The sequence below is a fragment of the Euleptes europaea genome, chromosome 16 (assembly GCF_029931775.1).
Source record: "Euleptes europaea isolate rEulEur1 chromosome 16, rEulEur1.hap1, whole genome shotgun sequence".
Classification (NCBI taxonomy): Eukaryota; Metazoa; Chordata; class Lepidosauria; order Squamata; family Sphaerodactylidae; genus Euleptes; species Euleptes europaea.
Window position 1 is genome coordinate 34801244 of NC_079327.1, and position 23180 is coordinate 34824423.

General features: G+C 42.3%; 2 protein-coding genes across 2 annotated transcripts in view; one reads left to right on the forward strand and one right to left on the reverse strand.

Annotated features, from left to right (window-relative positions):
* The window catches only part of GABRB3 (gamma-aminobutyric acid type A receptor subunit beta3), a 237345-nt gene that overhangs the window by 190413 nt on the left and 23752 nt on the right, over positions 1 to 23180 (reverse strand). The gene's annotated exons all lie outside the window — the stretch shown is intronic.
* Positions 1 to 23180, forward strand: part of GABRA5 (gamma-aminobutyric acid type A receptor subunit alpha5) — a 71872-nt gene that overhangs the window by 16638 nt on the left and 32054 nt on the right. Inside the window, exons 3-5 of the mRNA XM_056861730.1 lie at positions 5751 to 5818; positions 6693 to 6913; positions 17760 to 17842. Coding sequence (XP_056717708.1) covers positions 5751 to 5818; positions 6693 to 6913; positions 17760 to 17842 — 372 coding nt within the window. The remainder of the gene's footprint in view (positions 1 to 5750; positions 5819 to 6692; positions 6914 to 17759; positions 17843 to 23180) is intronic.

Below are 23180 nucleotides of genomic sequence, written 5' to 3' on the forward strand. Positions count from 1 at the left end.
TGAGAGATGTTTCTAGAAGTAAACACTATTGTCATTTCATTGTCTTGCTTTTTAAAAATGATATTCAGTTGGCTCTCAAGAAGAGACAACAGTTTTCCAAATAATATGTAGAGAGCTCCAGAAGTGTAGATGTAGTAGTTAGAGGGGGGCAGCCCATTCCTGAGCTTTGCAGCGCCCGGGGATGGCGTGGCTGGGGCACCACTACGATGCCTCCAAGAGGTGTGAACTGGAGGCTGCTGTGGGCAGGAAAATGGCCTATTTTACAGGTAAAAATAAAAATGTGGGGGAAGCCCCATTGACTAAAGCGATGCTGCACCAGCAAAAACCTGGTGCAGCACCACCGAGGTGGAGGGGGGCATTCCCAGGCTGGAAGGGGTTAGGAAGCTGCCTACCAGCAGCCCCATCCCCCAGAATGCCCTGGGAATGCCCCCTGGGAGGACAGCGTGAGCACATGCGCCAGTGGGATGCCGGCAGAAGGCCAAGCCAGAGTCCCAGGGCTGCGTTGCTGCGGCAGTCCATGAATGCCGGCGTGCACAGCCCAACACCAGCGTCTGTGCCAGTCTTGCTGGCGCAAGTGGCATGGGCACTGGCGCAAGTGACACGGGTGCCGATGCAGCCACTTGCTCACCTCCGAGCTCAGGAATGTGCTCTTAGACTACAACCAAAGAGGCTAAGATTCACACTCTCAAACTGCCATGAAGCTCACTGGGTGACCTTGCTCCAGATTCATCAAGGCAGAATTAGAAGTATCACCTGCATACAACTCTTGTAGTAGTTCACAGTATGCTCAGAATAATTATGGAGAATTTAGGTGCTGCTGCTTAGACAAGTATATGTGTGTGTACACTGGTGTAACTTGGAGACAGGGAAGTATGTAAATATCTTCTGAAAGGGAGCTGCGGAATACTGTATGAAAGTCAACCACAATCACTGATCATACATGAACCTGCCCTATCCTGTGTAAGACTATTGATCTATCAAGGTCAGGATTGTGTACTCTGACTGGTAGCAGCTCTCCAGAGTCTTCCAGTAGCAGTCTTTTCTATTATCTACTACCTGATCCTTTTCAAACTGGAGAATCCAGGAGTTGAACCTAGGACCTTCTGAATGCAAAATAGAGTGCTCTCCCACTGAGCCATAGCTTCTCCCTTATTGGTCTAGTACTCATTTTTTAAATTAAAATATGAATTTTAAATCTTGTTTTGTATTGTGTTTTGGAAAATGTATGTGTAGATATACAAACATATACCTTTTTTTTGGTCCAAGAGTAAATATGGCACCAGTTTTAATCCAGGAACACTGGCTTAGATAATGAAGTCAGTCTACATATCTGTAGAGTAAATTCATACTTCTGGCATTCAGGTGGAAGCAACATTAAACAGCATTTTGCAGCCTTTTTAATTTAATGAATTAACCCACAATTGTCTTTTGAATAATATTTTCCAAAATCATATGTAGGTTAAATTAAATTTTATGCTGTTACTATATTACAGTCAAATCAGTAACTTGGAATTGTGATATTTTTTATTTTATTTTATGTAATATATGTATATATCACTCACTACAGAATGCAGTTGAGGTGACTTCCTAGTAAAATCACCTAACCTGATACTGACAATAAGACATCAAGTTTTCAGAGTTTTTCTTTAATTTTACTGTGTCTTCTTGCCAGGGCTTGGTATCAGCTTGCCAGGTTTGTTTAGCTTGGATTCTGTCCTTTGACATTATTTTTGTCTGCCTTGCAACACTGTGTTATTTGCTTAAGTTACTTTGCATCGGGTTTGTGGTTTGCATTGGATTCTGTTGTTCAACATTGGCTGGGATTCTTAGATTCTACATTGGCTTGGATTCTCAGGTTTGACATTTGCTGGGCTTGCTGCTGTGTTCCTTGATAAATTGGTTTGGGTTGGACAATACTCTGGCCTGACATTTGTGTGGATTCTCTGGTTTGACATTTGTTGTGTTAGGCTTGCCGTGTTGTCCCAGGTTTCTGCTGAGATTCTCTGCTTCTGCACTGGTTCTTTGGGCATGTTGGTTCTGTGTGCATTGGGAGGCTTTTGGCCAGCGGTTGCTTTGCTTGCTCTTGAGTGTTTGGCTACCTTGTCTTAATGAAAACTTGGCATCCCCCTCCATAGGAAACAATGGAGGATAGCTGGGGCACCTTGTTCAGGGGCCCATAGAATTGGACCTCTTGGTTCAAATCACTTGAAACTTGGGGATCATTTAGTGGAGAGACACCAACAACTCCCTGGCAATTTTGGTGCCATTAGCATAAACAACAGCCCCTCTAGCCCCCTGTAAATATTCCCCATAGGGAATGATGGGGCTTAATAATACCTGAAGGAGCCCCGTGGCGCAGAGTGGTAAACTGCAGTACTGCAGTCCAAGCTCCACTCATGACCTGAGTTCGATCCCAACGGAAGTTGGTTTCAGGTAGCTAGCTCAAGGTTGACTCAGCCTTCCATCCTTCTGAGGTCAGTAAAATGAGTACCTAGCTTGCTGGGGGTAAAGGGAAGATGACTGGGCAAGGCAGTGGCAAACCACCCCGTAAACAAAGTCTGCCTAGTAAACGTCGGGATGTGACGTCGCCCCATGGGTCAGGAATGACCGGTGCTTGCACAGGGGACCTTTACCTTTTTAATAATACCCGAATCCAGAAAAACCCTGAATCTGAATACTGAACCAGTATTTGGAACCTGAATAACCAGGAATACTTATGTTTTTCAGTTCCTCTATACCCAGGTCCAACGCATTCTGATTTTTTTCAAGGTGCACATCCCTACCATGCTAAGCATAGAAATACTATGGTCACTGCAACAGACAGGAGTCTGTCCTGCTCCTGAAGGAAAAAACAGCCCCTCAGCTATTTCAGCCCTGAGCCTATGGGATGCTGCTCCAGCATCTAATGACCTTTTAGAAGGGGGATGGCAGCACAGTTCAGGTCTGCCTCAGGGAGAGGAGCAAACATGGTCTGGCCCTGCCAGGAAAAGAGCAGACAGTTTGAAAGGTGATGTTGCCAGGTAGTATTGCAGAGTGGTTTAGCTCTGCCTCTGGGAGAGGACAGAATACCCCATCATGAGGCCTGTCTCTGGGGCTGAGCAGACCTCGTACCATTTACACTAACTCCTTGGTAAAGGCCAGGCTGGAGTAGGTGGAATCTTGTGTGTGTGAAAAACTCCAGCCTGGTGGGCTAGTTAGCGAAAGCCTGTTTGTACCTGTAAGAATTAACGAGAATTCAAACCACACTCTGAAGCCACAGCTAGCTTCAACATATGTGTCTCTGCCAGGTTTCTCCTTTGACTATCTGGAGACCCGTGCTGATGATCTGTTCTTTAATAACGACCTGTAAATAAATAAATCTTTTTTTATATATTTACATTCAACTCCTGCCTCAATGATCTCCATATTCTACCCGCTCACCACAAAACTTGCCTCATGGCAGCGAACCCAAAGTCTTTACACTTGATACCCTGAGGATATCTTTTAACTGAGGGGAAGGTTTACACTTTAAAGCAAATCTGGTTTCGCAGGATCACAAGAGGCTGTGTGGGTCCCCTCAGTTGATAGAAAAGGCTTGCTATAGTCACTGCCCAGAGGATGCACAGTTTTGAGTAGTAAGATACTACTGAAGGATGAAGTCATGGCTTGATAAAGGAGCAAGGATAAGAAAAGGTAGGGTTGATGGGCTGTAGAAGGCACAGAGGATGTGAGTAGCATCTTGAAAGGCTTTGTGGAAGAAGATGGATTTGGAGAGTCATAGAACGTCTTCTCTTTTTTCTTCCTCAAAAGGCTGGTTCTCAGCTAGTGCTGCATGTAATTATTTATTACACAGAGTTAGATCCAGAGATGCCCTCCTACTCATAGAGAATGTTCTTATAGGACCAGAAGTTTCTTTCTATGAGTGGAAAGATTGTCTGTGAGCAGAAGGGTGCCTCTGGATCCTGGCCTGTGGTTTGTATCTAACTCTTACTATGTAAAATATGTTTTAAAATACTTTTTCCAAAGAAGCTCAAACTGTTTATAGCAAAGAAGGTACATTAATTACTTCATAAGTACAAAGTAAAGTGTAAAAATATTTATTATTAATTGTAATAGAAGAACCAGACATGCCATTTTCTTTTTGGGGCCTCACATTGTTCATAAGAAGCTAATCAAAACAATGCTTGTTTCTGCTGTGGCTCAGTGGTAGAGCATCTGCTTGGCATGCAGAAGGTTCCAGGTTCAATCCCCGGCATCTCCTGTTAAAGGGACTAGGCAAGTAGGTGACATGAAAGACCTCAGCCTGAGACCGTGGAGAGCCACTGCCGGTCTGAGTAAATAATACTGACTTTGATGGACCAAGGGTCTGATTCAGTACAAGGCAGCTTCACGTGTTCATGTGTTCATCATATGTCCAAACACTGGTACATACAATGTTCCCATAAGTCCACTGATGTTACCTTTTGTAACATTTGGGAAGTTCTGTTGCATCTCGCCATTCATGCTTACTTATATTTCCAGTCTACTGTAGGCTGTTGTTTGCACAGAATGAGTTCAGTGCTGAAAAAAACCTTATGCGTGACAAACTACATGGTGGGTGTTGTACATTGCTTTTGAGAGGGTGAAGGAGGGGTTGCCAAAGTACACAGACACAGTTTGTACTGTTAGACATTGTAGTTCACTTTCTGAACCAACATCATCAATTTCTGCCAGCAGGGCAGTGCTGGAGTTTCTCGCTTTCTGGCGCAGGGATCCTTCTTGTAGTTGTGATGATGAATGCAAAGGCTCAGCACAATCCTGCTAATATTTATAGTCCAAGATTTGTTCAGCACTCCACAGAAATAGCCAGGCTATTCTTCCCACCCACACAAGATTTCATTACCTCCCTGGAAAAGGCACTGGCTATTTTTCTTATTTTAACTTCCTTATCTTGGCCCAAAACGTGCTCCTTCTTCCACACATGGAAGCCTGTTAGGTGCTGCTCTTGCTTGCTTATAGCACTTGCAATAGTTTGCCTTGGTTCTTCATTGTGGTCTAGGCTGCCAGCACCCAGGCTAGTTCTTAGCCACTGAAAGAAGATGTCTGCCACCCCTTTGTCAACATTAAGTCTGGGATTCCCTCTAAAGAAGGCAAGGACCTTTGCACTAATGACAGGAGGCCAATTTTATATGACAATATCAGTTTTTGTTTGACAACTCAGTTGTGTAAGACAACTAGTGCTATCTACTGTCTCTTATTCTTCCAGGCAAGTACTTCATATAGGAGACAATTATTTATTCACTTTATTATGCCATCCCTCCTGCAAAGTACACAACCTCCTTTCCCAGTTGATCCTCACAACAATCTTGTGGGGTTGGCTAGGGCATGAAGTAGTGGTTAACCAAAATCACCCAATGAGTTTCACAGCCAAGCGTTCCAGCCTCTATACCACATTGGCTTTCCATCCTGCAAAATGACGAGGCAATGATGTGTGGAAACTCACCCCACTTTCCTTTATACTAGAAGCATACAGAAACTGATCTCCAGTCACAGGCAAAAAACATACCTAGTAGCGTACCTATTTTGTAATTATAATAACTATCCCACTCTTCTTTTAGGAAGCTTCAGATGGCTTACAAGGGTTCCTTACTGGTCTCCTATCCATGTGTAGACCAGGTGCTAACCTCTTTAATTTTACCATTGATATAGGATTAAAAGGTCCCAGACCATTCATGACAGCTACCTGTTGACACAGAAGTCACTGATTTACTGTTTAAATTCCTTCATTGCAGAGAGAATCACTGAGGTGAAAACAGATATCTACGTCACCAGTTTTGGTCCAGTGTCAGATACTGAAATGGTAAGTTGTGACCTCCAGTTAACAAGTATCATCGTGTATCATACCATCCATAACCTTCATGGAACAGGACTCTCCTGCTGCAGCCCAAAAAGCCCCCTCCCCTCCCCTTCTAGGGATTAGTGGACCCTCAAGAACAGTATACGGGTCACGTGGAAGTCTGTATTAGAAAAGGAGAACTCATGGAAATTGCCGCTCTCCTCTTCCGGAGGTTTAGGTGCCATCAGATCTTCATAACTGCATGGTTGGATATATGCCATGAGTTCTTGTGATTGTTCTGAAAATAATAATTTCTGGTGAAATACATTAGAAGAAGAAGAAGACTTGGTTTTATACCATGCTTTTCTCTACTGAAAGGAGTCTCAAAGCGGCTTACAATCACCTTCCCTCCCCCCTCCCACAACAGGCACCTTGTGAGGTAGGTGAGGCTGAGAGAGTTCTGAGAGAACTGTGACTAGCACAGGGTCACCCAGCATTCTGCATGTGGGGAATCTAATCTGGTTCTCCAGATTAGAGTTCGCCGGTATGGTGTAGTGGGTTAAGAGCGGTGGTTTGGAGCGGTGGAGTCTGATCTGGAGAACCGGATTTGATTCCCCACTCCCCCACATGAGCGGAGGAGGCGAATCTGGTGAACCAGGTTGGTTTCCCTGCTCCTACACAAGAAGCCAGTTGGGTGACCTTGATCAAGTCACATTCTCTCAGCCCCACCTACCTCACAGGGTGTCCGTTGTGGGGAGGGGAAGGGAAGGTGATTGTAAGCCGGTTTGAGTCTCCCTTAAGTGGTAAAGAAAGTCGGCTTATAAAAACCAACTCTTCTTCTTTTCTTAATCACTACATCACACTGTCTTCTTATGTGACTGTCTCTGTTTTATACCAGGAATATACAATCGACGTTTTCTTCCGACAAAGCTGGAAAGATGAAAGACTTCGGTTTAAAGGGCCAATGCAACGCCTCCCTCTTAACAATCTCCTGGCCAGTAAGATATGGACTCCAGACACTTTTTTCCACAATGGTAAAAAATCTATCGCCCACAACATGACCACCCCAAACAAGCTTTTGCGCCTTGAGGATGACGGGACACTTCTATATACAATGAGGTGAGTCTGTTGCTTTCTGATTTCATTTTCACAGTGACAGGTCTCTCTTCACAGCGTCCTGTGTCTTCACAGCAAAGTCAAGGAAGAAGTCTCTTGCACATATTTATGAGAATATCGAAAGAAAGTGGAAAGCATAATCATACTTTACAACTAGCAATTAATGTGCCGCTTTGGAACAGTGTTGATTTTTTTTTTTAAGAAAGGTGTTCTTTGAAGAACAGATGATTCAGACTTCTTTTTTCCCCAAGCAGATGGGTGCTTTCCCATTGTAAGGATTTGCAGTAGATCTCCTAGCTTTCATCTAAGGCAGAAACCTAAGCCTGCCGTTGGTTTGGTACATTCTGACCAATCAAAGCCTGGGGTTCTTTGCAGTCCTAATTTAACCTAAAGGGGCAAGAGGCTAAAACTGTAGCTGAAGTAGGAAAGGGACCTTGTTTTTGGTTCTTTAGGCATTTGTCCAAATTATTCCCACCTTTAATCTTTTTTTTCCTTTTAATATCCTCTTGGCTATTTCAATAAGTATAAGCTGCCTTGAACCAAGAGAAAGGCAGGATATAAATGTTTTAATAAATAAATTCAATTTTAATGCTTTCTCATCCCATTCATTTTTAGCACTGAATGCTTCTCCAGTTTATTTCAGCGTCTTCTGATGCCTGTGCCTCTGGTTTTAGAATGGAGGGTGTTATCAGGGAATTATCTTGACTAACAAAGAACACCCATTGACAAAAATCAGCCATCCTTCTGAATCATTGACATAGAAAGTAACAGGTGTCAATACCGACACAGTTTTCGATTGTACAAACAAATTCGAAACACTAGTGAGGCTAAAATTCCCTTATTAAGGGCAGTTGTTGGAGAACAGGGGTGGAAGCTGGTGAAGGATCAGGTAGCAGAGGGACAGAAAAGATAGATAGTTTTCACAGTTTATCAAAAGGAATAAGAGAGGACCCAAATATTTGTTCTGAGAGCATGACATCTGCTTGAAACTGTATAGATAGGAAAGGCACTGACAACCCTGGATGGAGGGCAGACGTTCTGATCACATTTTGATTGGGAAGGCATTGTAAGGTTTATAGGCTGATTTCCATCTATTGGGCAGGGGCTTTGGCTCAGTGGAAGAGCATCTGCTCGGCATGCAGAAAGGGTTCAGTTCCTTGCATCTCCAGTTAAAAGCATCAGGTAGAAGTTGATGTAAAAGATCTCCCTGGAGAGCCTCTGCTGGAATAGAAAGTATTTGATGGACCAATATTCTGATTCAGTATTGGGCAGCTTCATGTTTGTTCATGTGATTTGAGCTGGGGATGTTAAGCTAGCAATTTTTGCTAGAAGGAGAAAGCTTTGTCTCATTTACATGTCCTATGATGAAAGCCTTCCTCTTACTTAAATGAGAATTAAGGTGGGATGGAATGCATAACCTACCTCACAGGGTTGCTGTGAGGATAAAGAGGAGGGCAGGAGAGCAATGCAAGCTATTTTGGGTTCCCCCCTGCAAGAAAGGCAGGTTATAAATGAAGTAAATGAATAAAAATCCTGTGAGGTTGTCTGACATGAATGGTTTGAAATGCTAGGAAAGCTGTTGCAGACACTGAACTGAACAAGACATAGCTTGCTTGTGGGAGCTGTATGAATAGATCAGTTTGCATTAGGTGAGAATCTACGAAGTAAATCAGGCTATTGTCTCTCTCATCTTCTCTGAATGATGCTAGAGTGGAAAGGTTCCTAGTAATGCATAATCATTATGATGCCTCAGCAGAGCTGTGCCAAGACAATCGCTTCTTTCATCATGGATGTTCCTTTGACATTTTTCATTGGCAAAGAAAAGAAAAGAAAAGAAAAAAGCACCTCCTTTTGGAAATACTAAATAGTTGTAAGATGCCAGGTTAGTGTTAGACAGAGAAGGTGAATCAACAAGTACTTCCCCCCCACCTCAGAATCATAAACCATTGCTCAAATTGTGCTCTTGCTTGAGAATATCACATCAGCGAACATGGGGAGTGTTTCTGTCATTCAATTGTCAGCTAACCTGTGTCTGACAATTGCTATGTTGCCATTCAGTTCAGGCTGATTTTCCCCCCCAGCCATGGAGCTAGCTCCAAGTCAAAGTCCAGTTCTAGGGTGCAGCATGCTCCATAGCTGATCATTGAGATGATCTGGAGGAAAGTCCTTAATTAATTAATGATTGATGGATTAGATATTATGCCCATCTTTTCCTATAGCTCAAGGCAGCTTACAAATTCAAATCTGAAACATACCTAATGTTAGGGGTGTGCATTTAAAAATCAGTATTTTTGGATTCAGGTATATCGGAGCTGGAAAATATCAGTATCCCTTATATCCCCAAATCCCTATACCAGTATAGTATTCAGATTGCAGTTATATGTGGGAATCTGAATTTATTCGGCTCCATAATAGCCTATAGGGAAGTTATCCAGGGGTTGGGGGCTCTGATTTTTAAGCTAGACACCAAATTTGCAGCATGGATGCTGGTGCCTGTCCACAGAAGAACCAAAGAAGCATGCCTGCAGCAACTGGTCAGTGCCTCCTAATGCCAAAAACCAATACAAGCCCAACAGAACCAAAGCGGAGCCCATGAATCCCAGTAGAACCATAAGCCCATGTGGCAAGCCCAACAGAAGCAATGTCAAACCAGAGAATCACAGCAGAACAAAATCAAGTGCAGGGGGGCACTTTTGCAAGGCCAACAACCAATGAGTAATAGAGAAGCCCAGCAGAACCCAGGGCCAATGTGATAGTGCAAACCCAACAGAACCAATGTCCAGCCAGAGAATCCCAGCCATTTTTTAAGAACCAAGGACAATCTACATTTGCCCAGCACAACAATCTTAAACGGGGTGGCACTTTTACAAGCCCAGCAGTATCCCCCCAGACACAAAAATGGGGGGGGGGACAGAAAAAGTCACTGAGGGGGGGAGAGCCTGCAAACGCTGGCTCCTGATCTTCTCAGTAAATCCCAAACATTTCTGGGATTTTGGGGGACCATTGTTTTGGTATCATGAAAAATGGGATGCCAAACATACCCTAAAAATAGTAATAACCCCCTTCCCTAAGAAAATGCCTGCAGCCTGTTAAAAGCCTCGCAAATAGAGTAACCATTCAGTACCACCTCGGTATCTTTAGAGCAGTCTGAATAGCCTAGGTTAGCCTCATCTCATCAGATCTCGAAAGCTAAGCGGGGTTGGCCCTGGTTAGTACTTGGATAGGAGACCACCAAGGAAGACTGGGATTGCTATGCTGAGGCAGGCAATGGCAAACCACCTCTCCTCGTCTCTTGCCTTGAAACCACTATGGGGTCTTCATAAGTCTTGCCGGCAACTTGATGGCATTTTAATAATATTATTTAAATACCTGTAGAGACAGAACCTGCCCTGACCTGGATGGCCCAGGCTAGCCTGATCTCGTCAGATCTCAGAAGCTAAGCAGGGTCAGCCCTGGTTAGTATTTGGATGGGAGACCACCAAGGAATATCACGGTTGCTGTGCAGAGGAAAACACTGGCAAACCACCTCTGTTAGTCTCTTGCCATGAAAACCCCCCAAAAGGGGTCGCCATAAGTCGGCTGTGACTTGATGACACTTCACATACAGAGAGAGACAGAACCCTCCTCAGTTCCTCAGGGAGCCCATTCCATCAGGTAGGAACTCTTTCTCCTTCAACCCATACATTCTGGACAAGTGGATAGAGAGAAGCAAAATGCCAGCTCACCTACAAATGAAGGACTTCATTTAAGCATTGTGGTCACCAGTGCTTAACTCTCTAAAGCAAAGTCAGCCTTGGGCAAACATGTAGATGTTGCGTCTTCAAATTATGCTGCTACCAGATGTCTCAGAGAAGAGAGAAAAATAATGTTACAAGAAAATACATGATTTTTTTTTAAAAAAATCCCCAAGTTTCTGTTCTTGTTTTTCCTGAACAAATGGAAAAAGAAATGGGTTAAAAATGTGTTTCAGGTAGTCATTATATGTGTGTGTGGTACGTAGTCATAGGACTGCTTTTCAGCTGCATTGTCATCCCTTGATTTCTCATTGTTGTGCTTATGCAACCCTCAGTGACTCACAGCTGAGTGTTTGAGCTGGTTCCATTGAAAAGCCCTGTGCCGGAGGGCACACGGAAGCACTTCCTGCAATGCTTTCTCTGTAAAGGCTTATTTATAGGTGCCACTGGGCACAAGTCATTACTTAATGGCCACAGCACATACCGGCCAGCCTATAGGTCTTATGTAAGATGCAAGACATGAAGGCTCAAATCCTGAATGCTACTTAGTCGGTAGGCTAGAAAAGTCAATAGACATTTATAAAAAGACATTTATAAAAATAAGTTTAGGTTTTTTCCCCCCTTCCGTATAAAATGCCCCTGAAAGCAGCATTCAGCGTAATGGAATGTAGTTAGAAACATGTTTATGGTTGCGCTGCAGGTCTGATTGAAATGGACAAATGACCCAGCGCATATGTGGAGTCGAAATCATCATCTAGTGAATGGTATTTGGTTAGTTTCATTTATTCACTTGATTCCTGATAGAATAATGTAAAGTAGAGGTATGAATGTAAGGTTGTACATTTCTTTTCTGCCCCTAGAGGGGGGTATTGTCTGCATCTGAATTTGGAAATACTTTGGCTAAGGATGAAACTGTCACAAGTACTAACAGGGACAGTTCTGGGTTTTCATGGTCTACAAAGTTGTTTTTCAGTGTTGCCTAAGATAAAATACCAATTTAATGTTTGTTTGTTTTTAAATCTAATGTGGTAGCTTTGCCTAGTGAGTAAACAATTAAACACAGCAAAGTAAGGGGCATGAAAAGATCTTGCAAAAGTCACTTGTTGTTTATGATTAAAGGACAGTGATTAAACAGCACAAATTGCATGCAAGGGAAATATTAATAATTCATTGAATTTCAGGTTGAGGAAGCAAAGCAAATTGGAGCCCTGGTTAAAAACTTTGTGGGTGTTTATTTGCCATTCAAAACATAGTAATGCAGTTTTGTTTGTTTTCTGAACCAATAGCTATCTGTCTATGTTATTTAGGAAAAAAAATGTCGTATATACCTGACTTTTTAAGCACATGGTGTTGCAGAGATAAAGGTGTATCTAGCTGCTGGTCTCTTGAAGCTGCACACAATATTTATAACATCCACTTGAGGGCAGCAAAGCCTCATATTTGGTTGCTCTGACTGGGACCAGCTGCTGTGCTTCTTATACGCAAAAACACTTTATACTCCATTAAAGCTGTTCAGGTTGTACAGTTTATGTTCAAGCACATAATGCATGGAATCAGGTGTACGTCAGTTAAAACTCCCATAAAGCATTGTAATTGAAAAGTTACAGACGTCGTAATGTTTAATAGGTTTAAGATGAATTAGTGGGCAATTAAGGAGCGATGTTAAGGGGCGGTGGCTTCTCCGCTCCTTTTGAAAACTTCTTTTAATTTTATTCTTTCAAATTTTTATTATTTTAAATTCAGAAAGTTAAAAATTACAAAACTACTGTACGGAATATTGCGTAATCTTCAACAAACAGAAAAGATCTGTACGCGTTAATATTTATGTTGTATCAAACATACATCAGATTCACAAGAAGGCACCCTGCATCTAGAAAGGTGTCTTGTTGTTTATTGTTATGTCTTAAATTAACCAGTTTGCTTACTTTGTCTGGCTTGCTATATTCTGAACTTTAATTACCTGTTCAGAAAGAATAAGGTATTTCTGCTCTTTGCGGATACCTTGCAATTAACATTTTTGCTCCAGTCAAAAGATTCTGTATCATACTATTCCTAGATTTTCCCGAAAGGATCAAGCAGAATGTTTGGTGACGCAGTATATAAGTTTGCTTAGTTATCCATTCCATAGCATATGCTGTTTCCCCCCAAACCTCTGGATATTCAAACCACTTCACCAGACCTGAAGAAGGTTGCTTTGAGGCTGAGCGATTTTCCAACATAGATGCAGTCAGTCTTATGTGTTGGAGAAGGGCTTAGATATCTATCTCATTCCTCTTAATTTTAAATCTGGTTAAAAAAAACCTCTGGTTGATTTTCTGCAGAGACTCAAGGTAGCAGGCAAGCTAGCATGCCAGATGTTTTCCCTGCACAGCTGTGTAATCTGGGCGGGTGCAAGGATAGCCAGCACATCTGCACTTCAATAAGCAGAGCCATTGTTCCCAGAAATAGTTGCCTTCACTGAAGCTCTTGTATTTTATCAGCAGGTTTTTGCATTAGTTTTGTTATTATTTTTTTATAAGACCTGAAATAATTGTGGAAAGTGATAGGGGGGAAATCTGTGAGATAAAGAGTATTCACTGTTGTTAATTAGTTCTGCTTATCATGTCTCACACTGTTCCTTCTTTGATCAGATTTTACATGGATCCTGCTCTGTTCTTTGTCTACAGTTAGGAGCAGTCCTTACCCACTCTGTATGGACTGATTTCTTTTTGACTGATTATTGTTTCACACTGGCCTCTCTTTGTAATATCTCCCAACACCCATCCATTTGGCGCTTGCAACTCTGAGTATAAATGGCTTTCAAGGACATACACTCCATGCATCTGGTGAAGTAAGCTCTGCTTCACAGAGGTAGTAAATTGGGATAAAAATTGTTAGTCTTTCAGGCGCCACTGGACTTCTGGTATATTCAGATAAAAGAAGCATCTCTCAGTGAGAGATGAATGTTGTCTCCAATTACCAGTGGAGAACATATACATTGTTTGTGATTAGCTGCTGAAAACAAGATTCAGGTCATATTAGGAGACAGAAAGCAGCTTGATCCCATTAAAAAGTTAAAGGTCCCCTGTGCAAGCACCGGGTCATTCCTGACCCATGGGGTGACGTCACATCCCGACGTTTTCTAGGCAGATTATGTTTACGGGGTGGTTTGCCAGTACCTTCCCCAGTCATCTTCCCTTTACCCCCAGCAAGCTGGGTACTCATTGATCCCATTAGGAATGGTAAAATGCTATAGAAGAGAGTTGTCAGTCTAGTTAACCAAAATATGACTTTCACATTGCAATGTTAATACGCATTGTCCATGATAGCAAAAGGTAAAGGGGTTTAATTAAAAGAAACTCACTTTTTTTTACCATGCTATTAAAGACATAAATAAAAAGCTATTCTTTCATTCATAGTCTCATGCCCTAGTGCCAAACACATACTGATACACACACACACATGCACAGGCCCATTAAGTTCCATGAAACATTTCCAAAGGGTTTGCAACATGTTGTAGCTGCCTGTGTTTCTGTTTGTTTTTGTAGTGCATCCTCAGACGTGGTTGGAAGAAGCCTTTTCCTCCATGCACTGGTTTTGCATTTCAACCCATAAGCTACAAGGCCTGAAGCCCCTTTCCTTATGATGACACCTTAAGCAGAAAAAGATAATGGCCCCATCATAATTCAGTGGGCAGCAGCTAATGCATCTCATCCATTTTATACTTTCAGAGGGTTTATGGTGAATATTCTGAACCATGTACTAAACACCATATATTTTTACAGTTTCAGCTATCACCTATAGATGCTAGTTACTTTTGATGGATAGAAATGGTTGCTGGAGTATACAGTGTGTGGGTGTGCAGGAAACAGTTTGTTGTTTTCTATCAACAGTAGCTGTGTAGCGCTGGTGAAGCCGCGGTGCTTTTATCGTCCTCGTAAATGTCTCTTCTCAGCACTCAAGGACTTCTTAGTGTCTTCTCAATAAAAAGTGTTCTGAGGAATCTGCATCATTTTGTGCTGACAAAGACTCAGATTTTATGTCAATGAAATTTAGATGCTGATAAAAGAACTTAGTATGACATTTTTGAAAATGTATAGATAGACATTACATTTTGAAGTGCAGTTGGACCTAGTTCTAAACCTTGGGTTGTATACAAGGCCGGACAATATGTGAGTAAGACCTGAACATATGAGGTTGCCTCTTCCCAAGTCAGATCTCTACTCCATCTTGCCTGGAACTGTTTACTCTGACTGGTAGTCGCTCTCCAGGGTTTTGGGGAATGATGTAAAATATTAAATACTGAAAGAATTAAAAGACAAGAATTTGTTTCTAGTCTCTAGTCTCATAGAGAAAGACCTTTGCTAATGTGCGGTCAGTGATCCTTTGGAGATGACAGGGATGGAATCTGGGACTTGTGGCTTGCAAAGCAAGAGTATAATTGCCTGCAGTCATGGGGCATGTTCACATGACAAAAGGGGATGGGAAGAACGGGACATGGGGCTGCCTTTTTCATGTAGTTCTTAGTGGTCTGGTTCCTGGTTGGATTGTGTCTATTCTTTCCTCAAGGGGTTTCAAGCCAGTTGTGGTCTTTATGTATATAGGGCCTGCTATGGTTTGTGTTTCGCCTTCTGCATTGATAGGGGACATTTTGCTCAGCAGTCATAATAAGAGGTCCTCTGTAATGGCAGTGTTAGATTACCCACTGTGCTGAAGGAGGGACCTGCTAACAATAAGGAGAACAATGCTTTGCACTTCTGCAGCTCCTGCCATTTGGGGTTTTGAAAGCGCTTCATGAAAACATACAAATAGTAATTAAACCTCATCACAGTTCTGCAGTAATGAATGTAATAATGATCACGTTTTCCCTGAGTACAGAGAATTGCACAGACTGTAACGATGGGTAGGAAATTAATAGAAATTTCAGGTTCTGAATTCTGGGTATTCTTGGCTTCGCTCGGCTAGGGGCTGATACCCACCCACAGCATAGACTATAAAGGAATTGTGAAGTACAAGCAACAGAAAACTAGAAAAGAGCCAAGCTAAATATAGAGCAATGAATGGGGTTCAGCTCCGTTCAGAGGACCACACATAACGCTGGGGTCTGTACTGCTGAAGTTCCTTCAGATTGTAAGAAGGAATTAACACCATCCAAGAACAGAGTAGGAAAAATGCATTAAGTTTAGAGGAAAGTGGAGCACGCCACTTTCACAAAATATTGAACAATGGACATAGACACAAAAGAAAAACCAATAGAGTTACCTTCTAATGCTGCACTGACTTTCCTTCTATGACAAAGGTTAAGGGATAATATAATAGCAGAGGATGTTAACTTTTTAGAATTCCTATATGGAGGCTTCATAGAATTTTTTTTGGATAGCAAGTAGACAAGCATTTTTTTAAAATAAAATTTGGTGAGCATAATCCGGCCACTGGTACAACATTGAGAAAGTTAAGTTGGATTTGTCTTAATATGTTATTCTGTAATGTGAATATTTCCTTGACAAAATTCTGTATATGAATTTTGTTTAAATGCTCACTGCCATTTACATGTAGTTAGTTGGATGTCTTTGTTAAAACATAGTCCCAGGCCTTGTGATTGTGTGGGCATTTGCCTTTGAATTCTGCTGTCTAGAACTGGGTTGGCCAAATGCCACTGTTAGGATTTGCCTCTCTTTGACATAGTTGTGCAGTATCCAAATGTTTAGTTACATCACCAGACTTATTTATAGCATTAAATTGCATGCTATTAATTGCATGGATAGACAAGGGGTAGATGATAAGCCTGGACCTGGAGAAAGAACCATAAGAATGTGTTAAGAATGACACAATATGCTGGATCCAGACGACATTGGCAATGTCCACTGATTCCCTCTTCCCTCTGCAAACCTCCCTAATGTCATTCCTCAGGGTGCCATATCCTTCAGGAGGAGCATTTCATAAACATCAGTGGGCTGCAGTAGGATTGGGGTGGTGCTCCATTCTGCCATTGGAAAATTTAATCTGGCTCCATCCAACCCATTGTATCATTGAGTAGCATATTATTGTCTTGCATCTCTTATATATGTGCAATTTATCTGAATTGTGCCCCTGTCAGTGAGACCTCAGTGTACCTAACCCAGTCTGAATAGGCCCAGAACATTTCAAATACTATTTTACCTTGTCATAAAGTTTTCCCGAAGGACAGGGGCACCCAATTTGCCCCATTATTTATTTAATGTGCGTTTGTACATTACTGAAGCAGAATATTTCTTCGTGACATGTTCCCAGGTTGCACCAGTAATGGAAGGGATGAAGGGACAGTGTAGAATGCATAGACCATGTAAGAAATATTGATGTCAGTACTGCACTGTCCCTTCTGTTTAAGGTGCTGTGGCTTAGTGGAAGAGGACTTGGTTTGCATGCAGAAGGTCACAGGTTCGATCCCCACCGTTTCCAGTTGAAAGGACCAGGTAGTAGGCAATGTAAAAGACCTGTGCCCAAGACCCCAGTCAGCCAAAGACAGTCAGAGAACGAAGAGAAGAGAAGAGCTTGATAGACAAATAGTATGATTGGTCTAAGGTAGTTTTATATGGGACCCAAACACAAATATCAGCTATGATGCACCACTCCCACACACACACAAACAGAAACAGCCTATATAATGGACTGATGGGTACATCTTAATTTAGTTTGTGATTTGGGAACCTGATCACATACTGCTTTTCAAGTAGCTGATTTTTAATACAGTCTTTGTTAAGGCTCTTTTTTAACACACAGGCAGTACATCATTACCAGCCTTATAGCAGTACTATAGATATTTATGGCACAGAAAGAGATGATATTGGAACAGAAAATACATAATTCTTTCCTAGATTTCTCCTTTGTGTGTGTGTGTGTGTGTGTGATTCATGCCACTTAGTAATGGAAATTGGCTCTCCCACCTCCTAAGGTTGCTAGAACTGCTTATAAATTAAAATAGTAAAAAGAATTATTCATTATGCAGAACTTTAAAAATCAATAATTGGTATCTAATTTTCTTTTGGTAACCCAGAAATCATTAAATTAGCTAGAATTTTTTTTATCATTGCTGCATTTGTGTGTTCTTTCTCTGTAAATCCAAAGGCCTGATTTCTTTTTCTTTCTCCTATGACCAGATTGACCATCTCTGCAGAATGCCCCATGCAGCTTGAAGACTTCCCTATGGATGCCCATTCTTGCCCGTTAAAATTTGGAAGCTGTAAGTGTTGCATTCCTGCAAATTAGCTCTAGGAATGATATTTTTATTGGGTTTGTGTGATCCGAGGGGGCAACTTTCCTATTTGTGAAGAATCTGTCCGCACAGGCTCCAAATTGTGGAAAGCCTACAGGAGTGACAGACTTCTGGACCAAGTCAGTTTCTGCTTTATTGCTGATTAAGACATCCTGGCAATGGCTGTTTTCACAGGTCGTTTATGCATGGGTACTTTCACTCATGTTCGCCCCCGGTCAGTCTCGGTTGTTCTTTGGAGTTATGCATGACTTTTCTGTCCATTAGAGATGACATCGCGGCCAGCCCTCACAAATCTTGGGACTTCCCGTTCCTCTGTTAACCCAATCCTTCAATCTCTCCTGAGATCAGCCCGAGTGAAATCCCCTTGCATAAGGCAAAGCGCGGGACATGGAAGCTTGGGGGAGTTACGTTTCTCTCACAGACAGCACTACAGCCAGTTACTAAGCAGTGTGTCCAGCAGGGATTAAAATGCTTCCTGTTTCCTCAGAAGAATGGATTTTAAAAACGGGGCGTGGGTTTCTCCCCCTTCCCCGTTCCTTTTAGAGAGCTCCATTTTTTAAAATTCTTTTTGACATGGCACTTGGGTTTCCGGGGGTGGGGTGGGGACGGGATTTTTCTCTCACATTAAACACTACAGCCAGTTCCAAAGCAACCTTTCAAAAGCTGGGGACTCCAATGCTTCTTGATTTGAGCTTGGCGACTGCTGGTGCATAGATTCCCAACAGGAAAGTGGGTTCCAGCGAGCAACAAACCTGAGATAAAACTCCCATGGATAAATGACCATAGAATCCCAGTGGCGATCGTGTCGGTAGTGAACTAGGCTCCCTCAGTATAATAGAGTGACATTGCATGGGTGGAATGGATCCAGCTCACGAAAAGCGCACTGAATCACAGGAGCTGCGCTAGACCGTGGTGATCTGGGCTCTTTTGTGGGGTCATGAAAAGGGGGGCGATAATGGCTTCCTGTGGCATGTATCCTTTCTATCAATTGTGTTTCCATCATAACCAGTGCGAGAAAATATTCTTGGGGATACAATTTACTTCATAATTAGAACAGACCTGCAGCATGCTTTGTTTGCAGAACAAGCCAATTGATAGTGGCTGGGGATTGTATAGTTTTGTGAAAAGGGTAATTCTGTTAAATCTCAAAGTGCGCTAGGACAGTGTTTGCATGTGTACTATTATGCAGGGCTCTGTTATGCAGCATGGATAACATTTCAGCAGAAACATAAACCTTCACTGAATTATTTCTTAAGGAATACACAACGTGCCTGCTTTTTCTCAGGAATGAGGCACAAGTTACATTCCTGTACAATATGCATAAATGTCAGACTTAAAGTATTGGGGGACAAGTAGCACCATATTCCAGCTCCTAACATTCGGAGCACATAAACTGCTCTCTTTAATTTGCCAGCATTCACCAAGATGGGCACAAATTAATGAAACAGCTCACATGCAGAGGATTGCAAGCTGCAATCGGGAAAAGGTGCATGGCATTTGACCATCTCCACAGCAACACCAGATTTGCCATCCCAGTTCCTCTAGTATTGTCAGTCCTCCTCTCCCCTCCTATTTTGTGAGTCTAGGGAGAAGGGGGAAGGGTCCAGGGGCAGATCAGCATGAGTGACACCACAGTTACATTGCCTTTGCTGCTTGGGGAGGGGCTCAGTGACAGAGCATCTGCTCAGCATGCAGAAGGTCCCAAGTTCAGTCCCTGACACCTCAGGTAGGAGGTGACGTGAAAGATCTTTACCTGAGGCCCTGGAGAGCCACTGCCAGTCTGAGTAGACAAAACTGACCTTGATGGGCCAATAGTCTGGTTCAGTATAAGGCAGCTTCATGTGTTTATGGTCAAAAACACATGGTCACTTTATTCCCTGTTTCAGCCAGGATTCAGCCAGGATCGAACGAATGTTAGGCAAAAACGCATGTGTACTATCCTGGCTGAATCCTGGCTGAAACAGGGAATAAAGGAGGCTAAATGACTCTGCGTTTTCGCCCTATGTGTATCGTTTTTATATGAAGAAGAAGACTTGGTTTTTATATGCTGACTTTCTCTACCACTTAAGGGAGACTCAAACCAGCTTACAATCACCTTCCCTTCCCCTCCCCACAACAGACACCCTGTGAGGTAGGTGGGGCCGAGAGAGCTCTAACAGAGCTGTAACTTGCCCAAGGTCACCCAGCTGGCTTTGTGTGTAGGAGTAAGGGAACAAATCCAGTTCACCAGATTAGCCGCTGCCGCTCATGTGGAGGAGTGGGGAATCGAGCCCGGTTCTCCAGATTAGAGTCCACTGCTCCAAACCACCGCCCTTTACCACTACACCATATATTCTCTGTGTTGCAGCCTAGCAATCTACTCACAGAATATTCCACAAATAAATCTGTAATTGTATTTACTTTGAAATCTTCTGTAGTCCATGAAGTATTCTGACCCTCATGCTGTTAAATGTTAGCATGTTAGTCAACATGGCACCTGCTGCCATTTCTTGTCAAGAAACAAGTAACAGCTGCCATGTTTTGATTTGTACAGAACATTAGAAAAGCCTATTGTGCAGAGCAAGATCTGTGCTTTAGGGAACTTCAGAATAACTGCTACTTCGTCTGGCCTCCGATACGTAGTGTTCTTAATGTGGCAGTAAATCCCGCACTATATGTACCATACTCTTAGGTACAGCTAGTCATGCCGACACAGACCTGTCCATCTCTTGTGTGCTGTAGAGATCACTTGTTGCTGGTCATGAAATTCTTCTCCATACATAAAAAAAAAATAACCTGGAGGGAGGGAATTGTAGGACTGTATTTAAATAAAACACCCTTAATTAAACTGCAGACTAGACTACCATTGCGGCCTTATTTCAGTAATCAGATCAGAGAAATTCAAGAGGCAGGGAAAGCCTCAAAAGGGTTTAGAAGCTACCAATCTGTGTGATTAAGAAATTCTGAAAAGCAAGTGAATGGCAGCATTGCTCCAGACATTTCGTCGTCCCCCCCCGCCCAGTGGTACCAATTTAGATGTGACTGTCTAAGACGAATATCTGTTTTCAGCTGGTTTAGCGGAAGCCACAGACAACCACAGCAGTAAAAATGTGGATGGTCATGTTTATCTACCCATGAAACCATGTTTCTTCGTTACTGGAAGGCCAAAAAACTTGGCATTTAATGGATAGTAAACATTGCTTCTTCTTTCAAGCACATCTATTTGGTGAAGTATCATAAGACAGAGGTAATATATTCTGACCAACTACCTGTGATTTCTACCTTTAAAAACCTATTGCACTGGGGCTGTCTTGTTAGCAGTGGTTTTGAGAAAGTGGGGTCGTACAAGGAAATTGCTGAGGACCCAAAAATTAAGTTATAAGACAGACAGCAGTGTTTCTCCTTGTAGCTCTCATTACTGCTGCAGATCCAGAGGTTTTCGCAACTTATTTTCTGTTAAAATGGAAGCTGTATATTCAGAGGAACTAGTAAATTGTGGCAATAGATAACCTCATTGTGCTATAGTGATTTTAGTAAAAATCTTCTGGTGGCATGGAGAGAAATGGCATCTGTGGGGGGCTGAGACAAGGAAAATGGTGTTAATGTAGTCAGGACCTTCAAAAATGCACACTTTCCCATTATCAGAGCATGCAATCACTCTTTGACTGCTTTCCTTCTGGAAAAAAACATTATTAAACCAGGTTTGGGAAAGATCACAGCAAAGCAGTGGAAAGCGAATGATTAGGGGACAACTTTGTGGATGCTTCCTCAAAAAAAAACCCTCTTGTCAGTTTGGATGCCAAAATGTAGTACAATTTCTCTGTGGAAGCAACCAGGATCAAAAAGTAAAAGCAAATAGTTAAGTGGCCTTTTGTCCCATTTGATGTAAATATATGCTGATTCTGTCTTTTCTCTATATGGGGTGCAACTTTCCTTTAATTTATATAAGTGTTAAGATATGGCTTGCAATTAAATATATATTTTTTGTCTTATATACTTCTACCAGATTTTTTAGGGCTGCATATATAAGTGTGCAGAAGGGTTCCATATAGGGTTGCCTCTTTGCCATCAGTGGGAGGTTTTTGGGGCAGAGCCTGAGGAGGGCAGGGTTTAGGGTGGGGAGGAACTTCCATGCCATAGAGTCCAATTGCCAAAGTGGCCCTTTTCTTCAGGTGAACTGATCTGTATCGGCTGGAGATCAGTTGTAATAGCAGGAGATCTCCAGCTAGTACCTGGAGGTTGGCAACCCTACCAATAGAGATTCCAAGCACTGCTGCTTAGATCGAGATGCCAAGTTGTGTTTGAGAGTGCCAAGTGGTATGGGCTGGAATTCATAAGGAGGTTTCCATTTGTAAAGAAAAATCAAAGGTGACATGAAAATGACTCATGTACTCGGCGGCCTTGCAAGTCTTACCCACGGTTGCATTCGGCCTCTAACCCAATAATTTGTTTCCTTTTCAGTCCCCGCAGGTCATCTTGAATGTCTCCAAACGTGTCTAGGCTCTAAGCCACTTTGCATGTAGGAGTACTTGTTGTTTGGCAACCCAGGCATTGTGGGCTTTACAAAAAGAAAATTAGAGGAACTTCCTTTTGCTTTGTGATTTTTGCCTTTCTTTCGCTGTTGTTTAAACATCAGGAACATTGGCATAAATGGGATCCCTGCATGCAAGGGGAAACGGCAGCCAACAGGTCAGCCTTCACTTTGTTAATCAGGCTGCCTTTACCCCCAAAATAACAAAATTTTCCTCCCAGCCACAGCATGACAAACTTGTATTAAATTAGCCCCTGCAAGAGTACCATGCACTGATGTAAAATCTATAATGCTTTCCTGCAGAGTCTGCTTCAAATAGTGTATGCCCTCCTGGATTCTTCTGCCTTTCCTTTTCCCCCCCTTTTATACGGCTTTCCTATTGAAAGTCTATTTCTTTTTATCCACTTTTAAAAATAAAGGAGTGGGGATGTTATGGAAGTTAACTTTGATCTTAAATAGCAGAGTAATTTGTGGGGTGGTGTTGCCCAAGCAGGGGGGTAAATAGCAGCAGGGCCATGCAAGGTAGAGGACAGGAATAGCACTAGATGGGAACATGGTTTCCAGATCGAACCAGTGGGTAACCAGAAGCAATGGGAAGGCACGGTACATTATGATCTTTGGAAGAATGTCCTTGGACTAATCTTAAACATTTCCTTGTTTATTAGAATGTCTTGGTTAGCAATGAAAATGAATAATTTCTCATTTTAAATGATATTTCTTCCCCCTTGAAGTTGTGCAGATGTCCTGATTGAACACTAGCTGTAACGATACTGGGGGGGGGGGGAATTGTTGCTG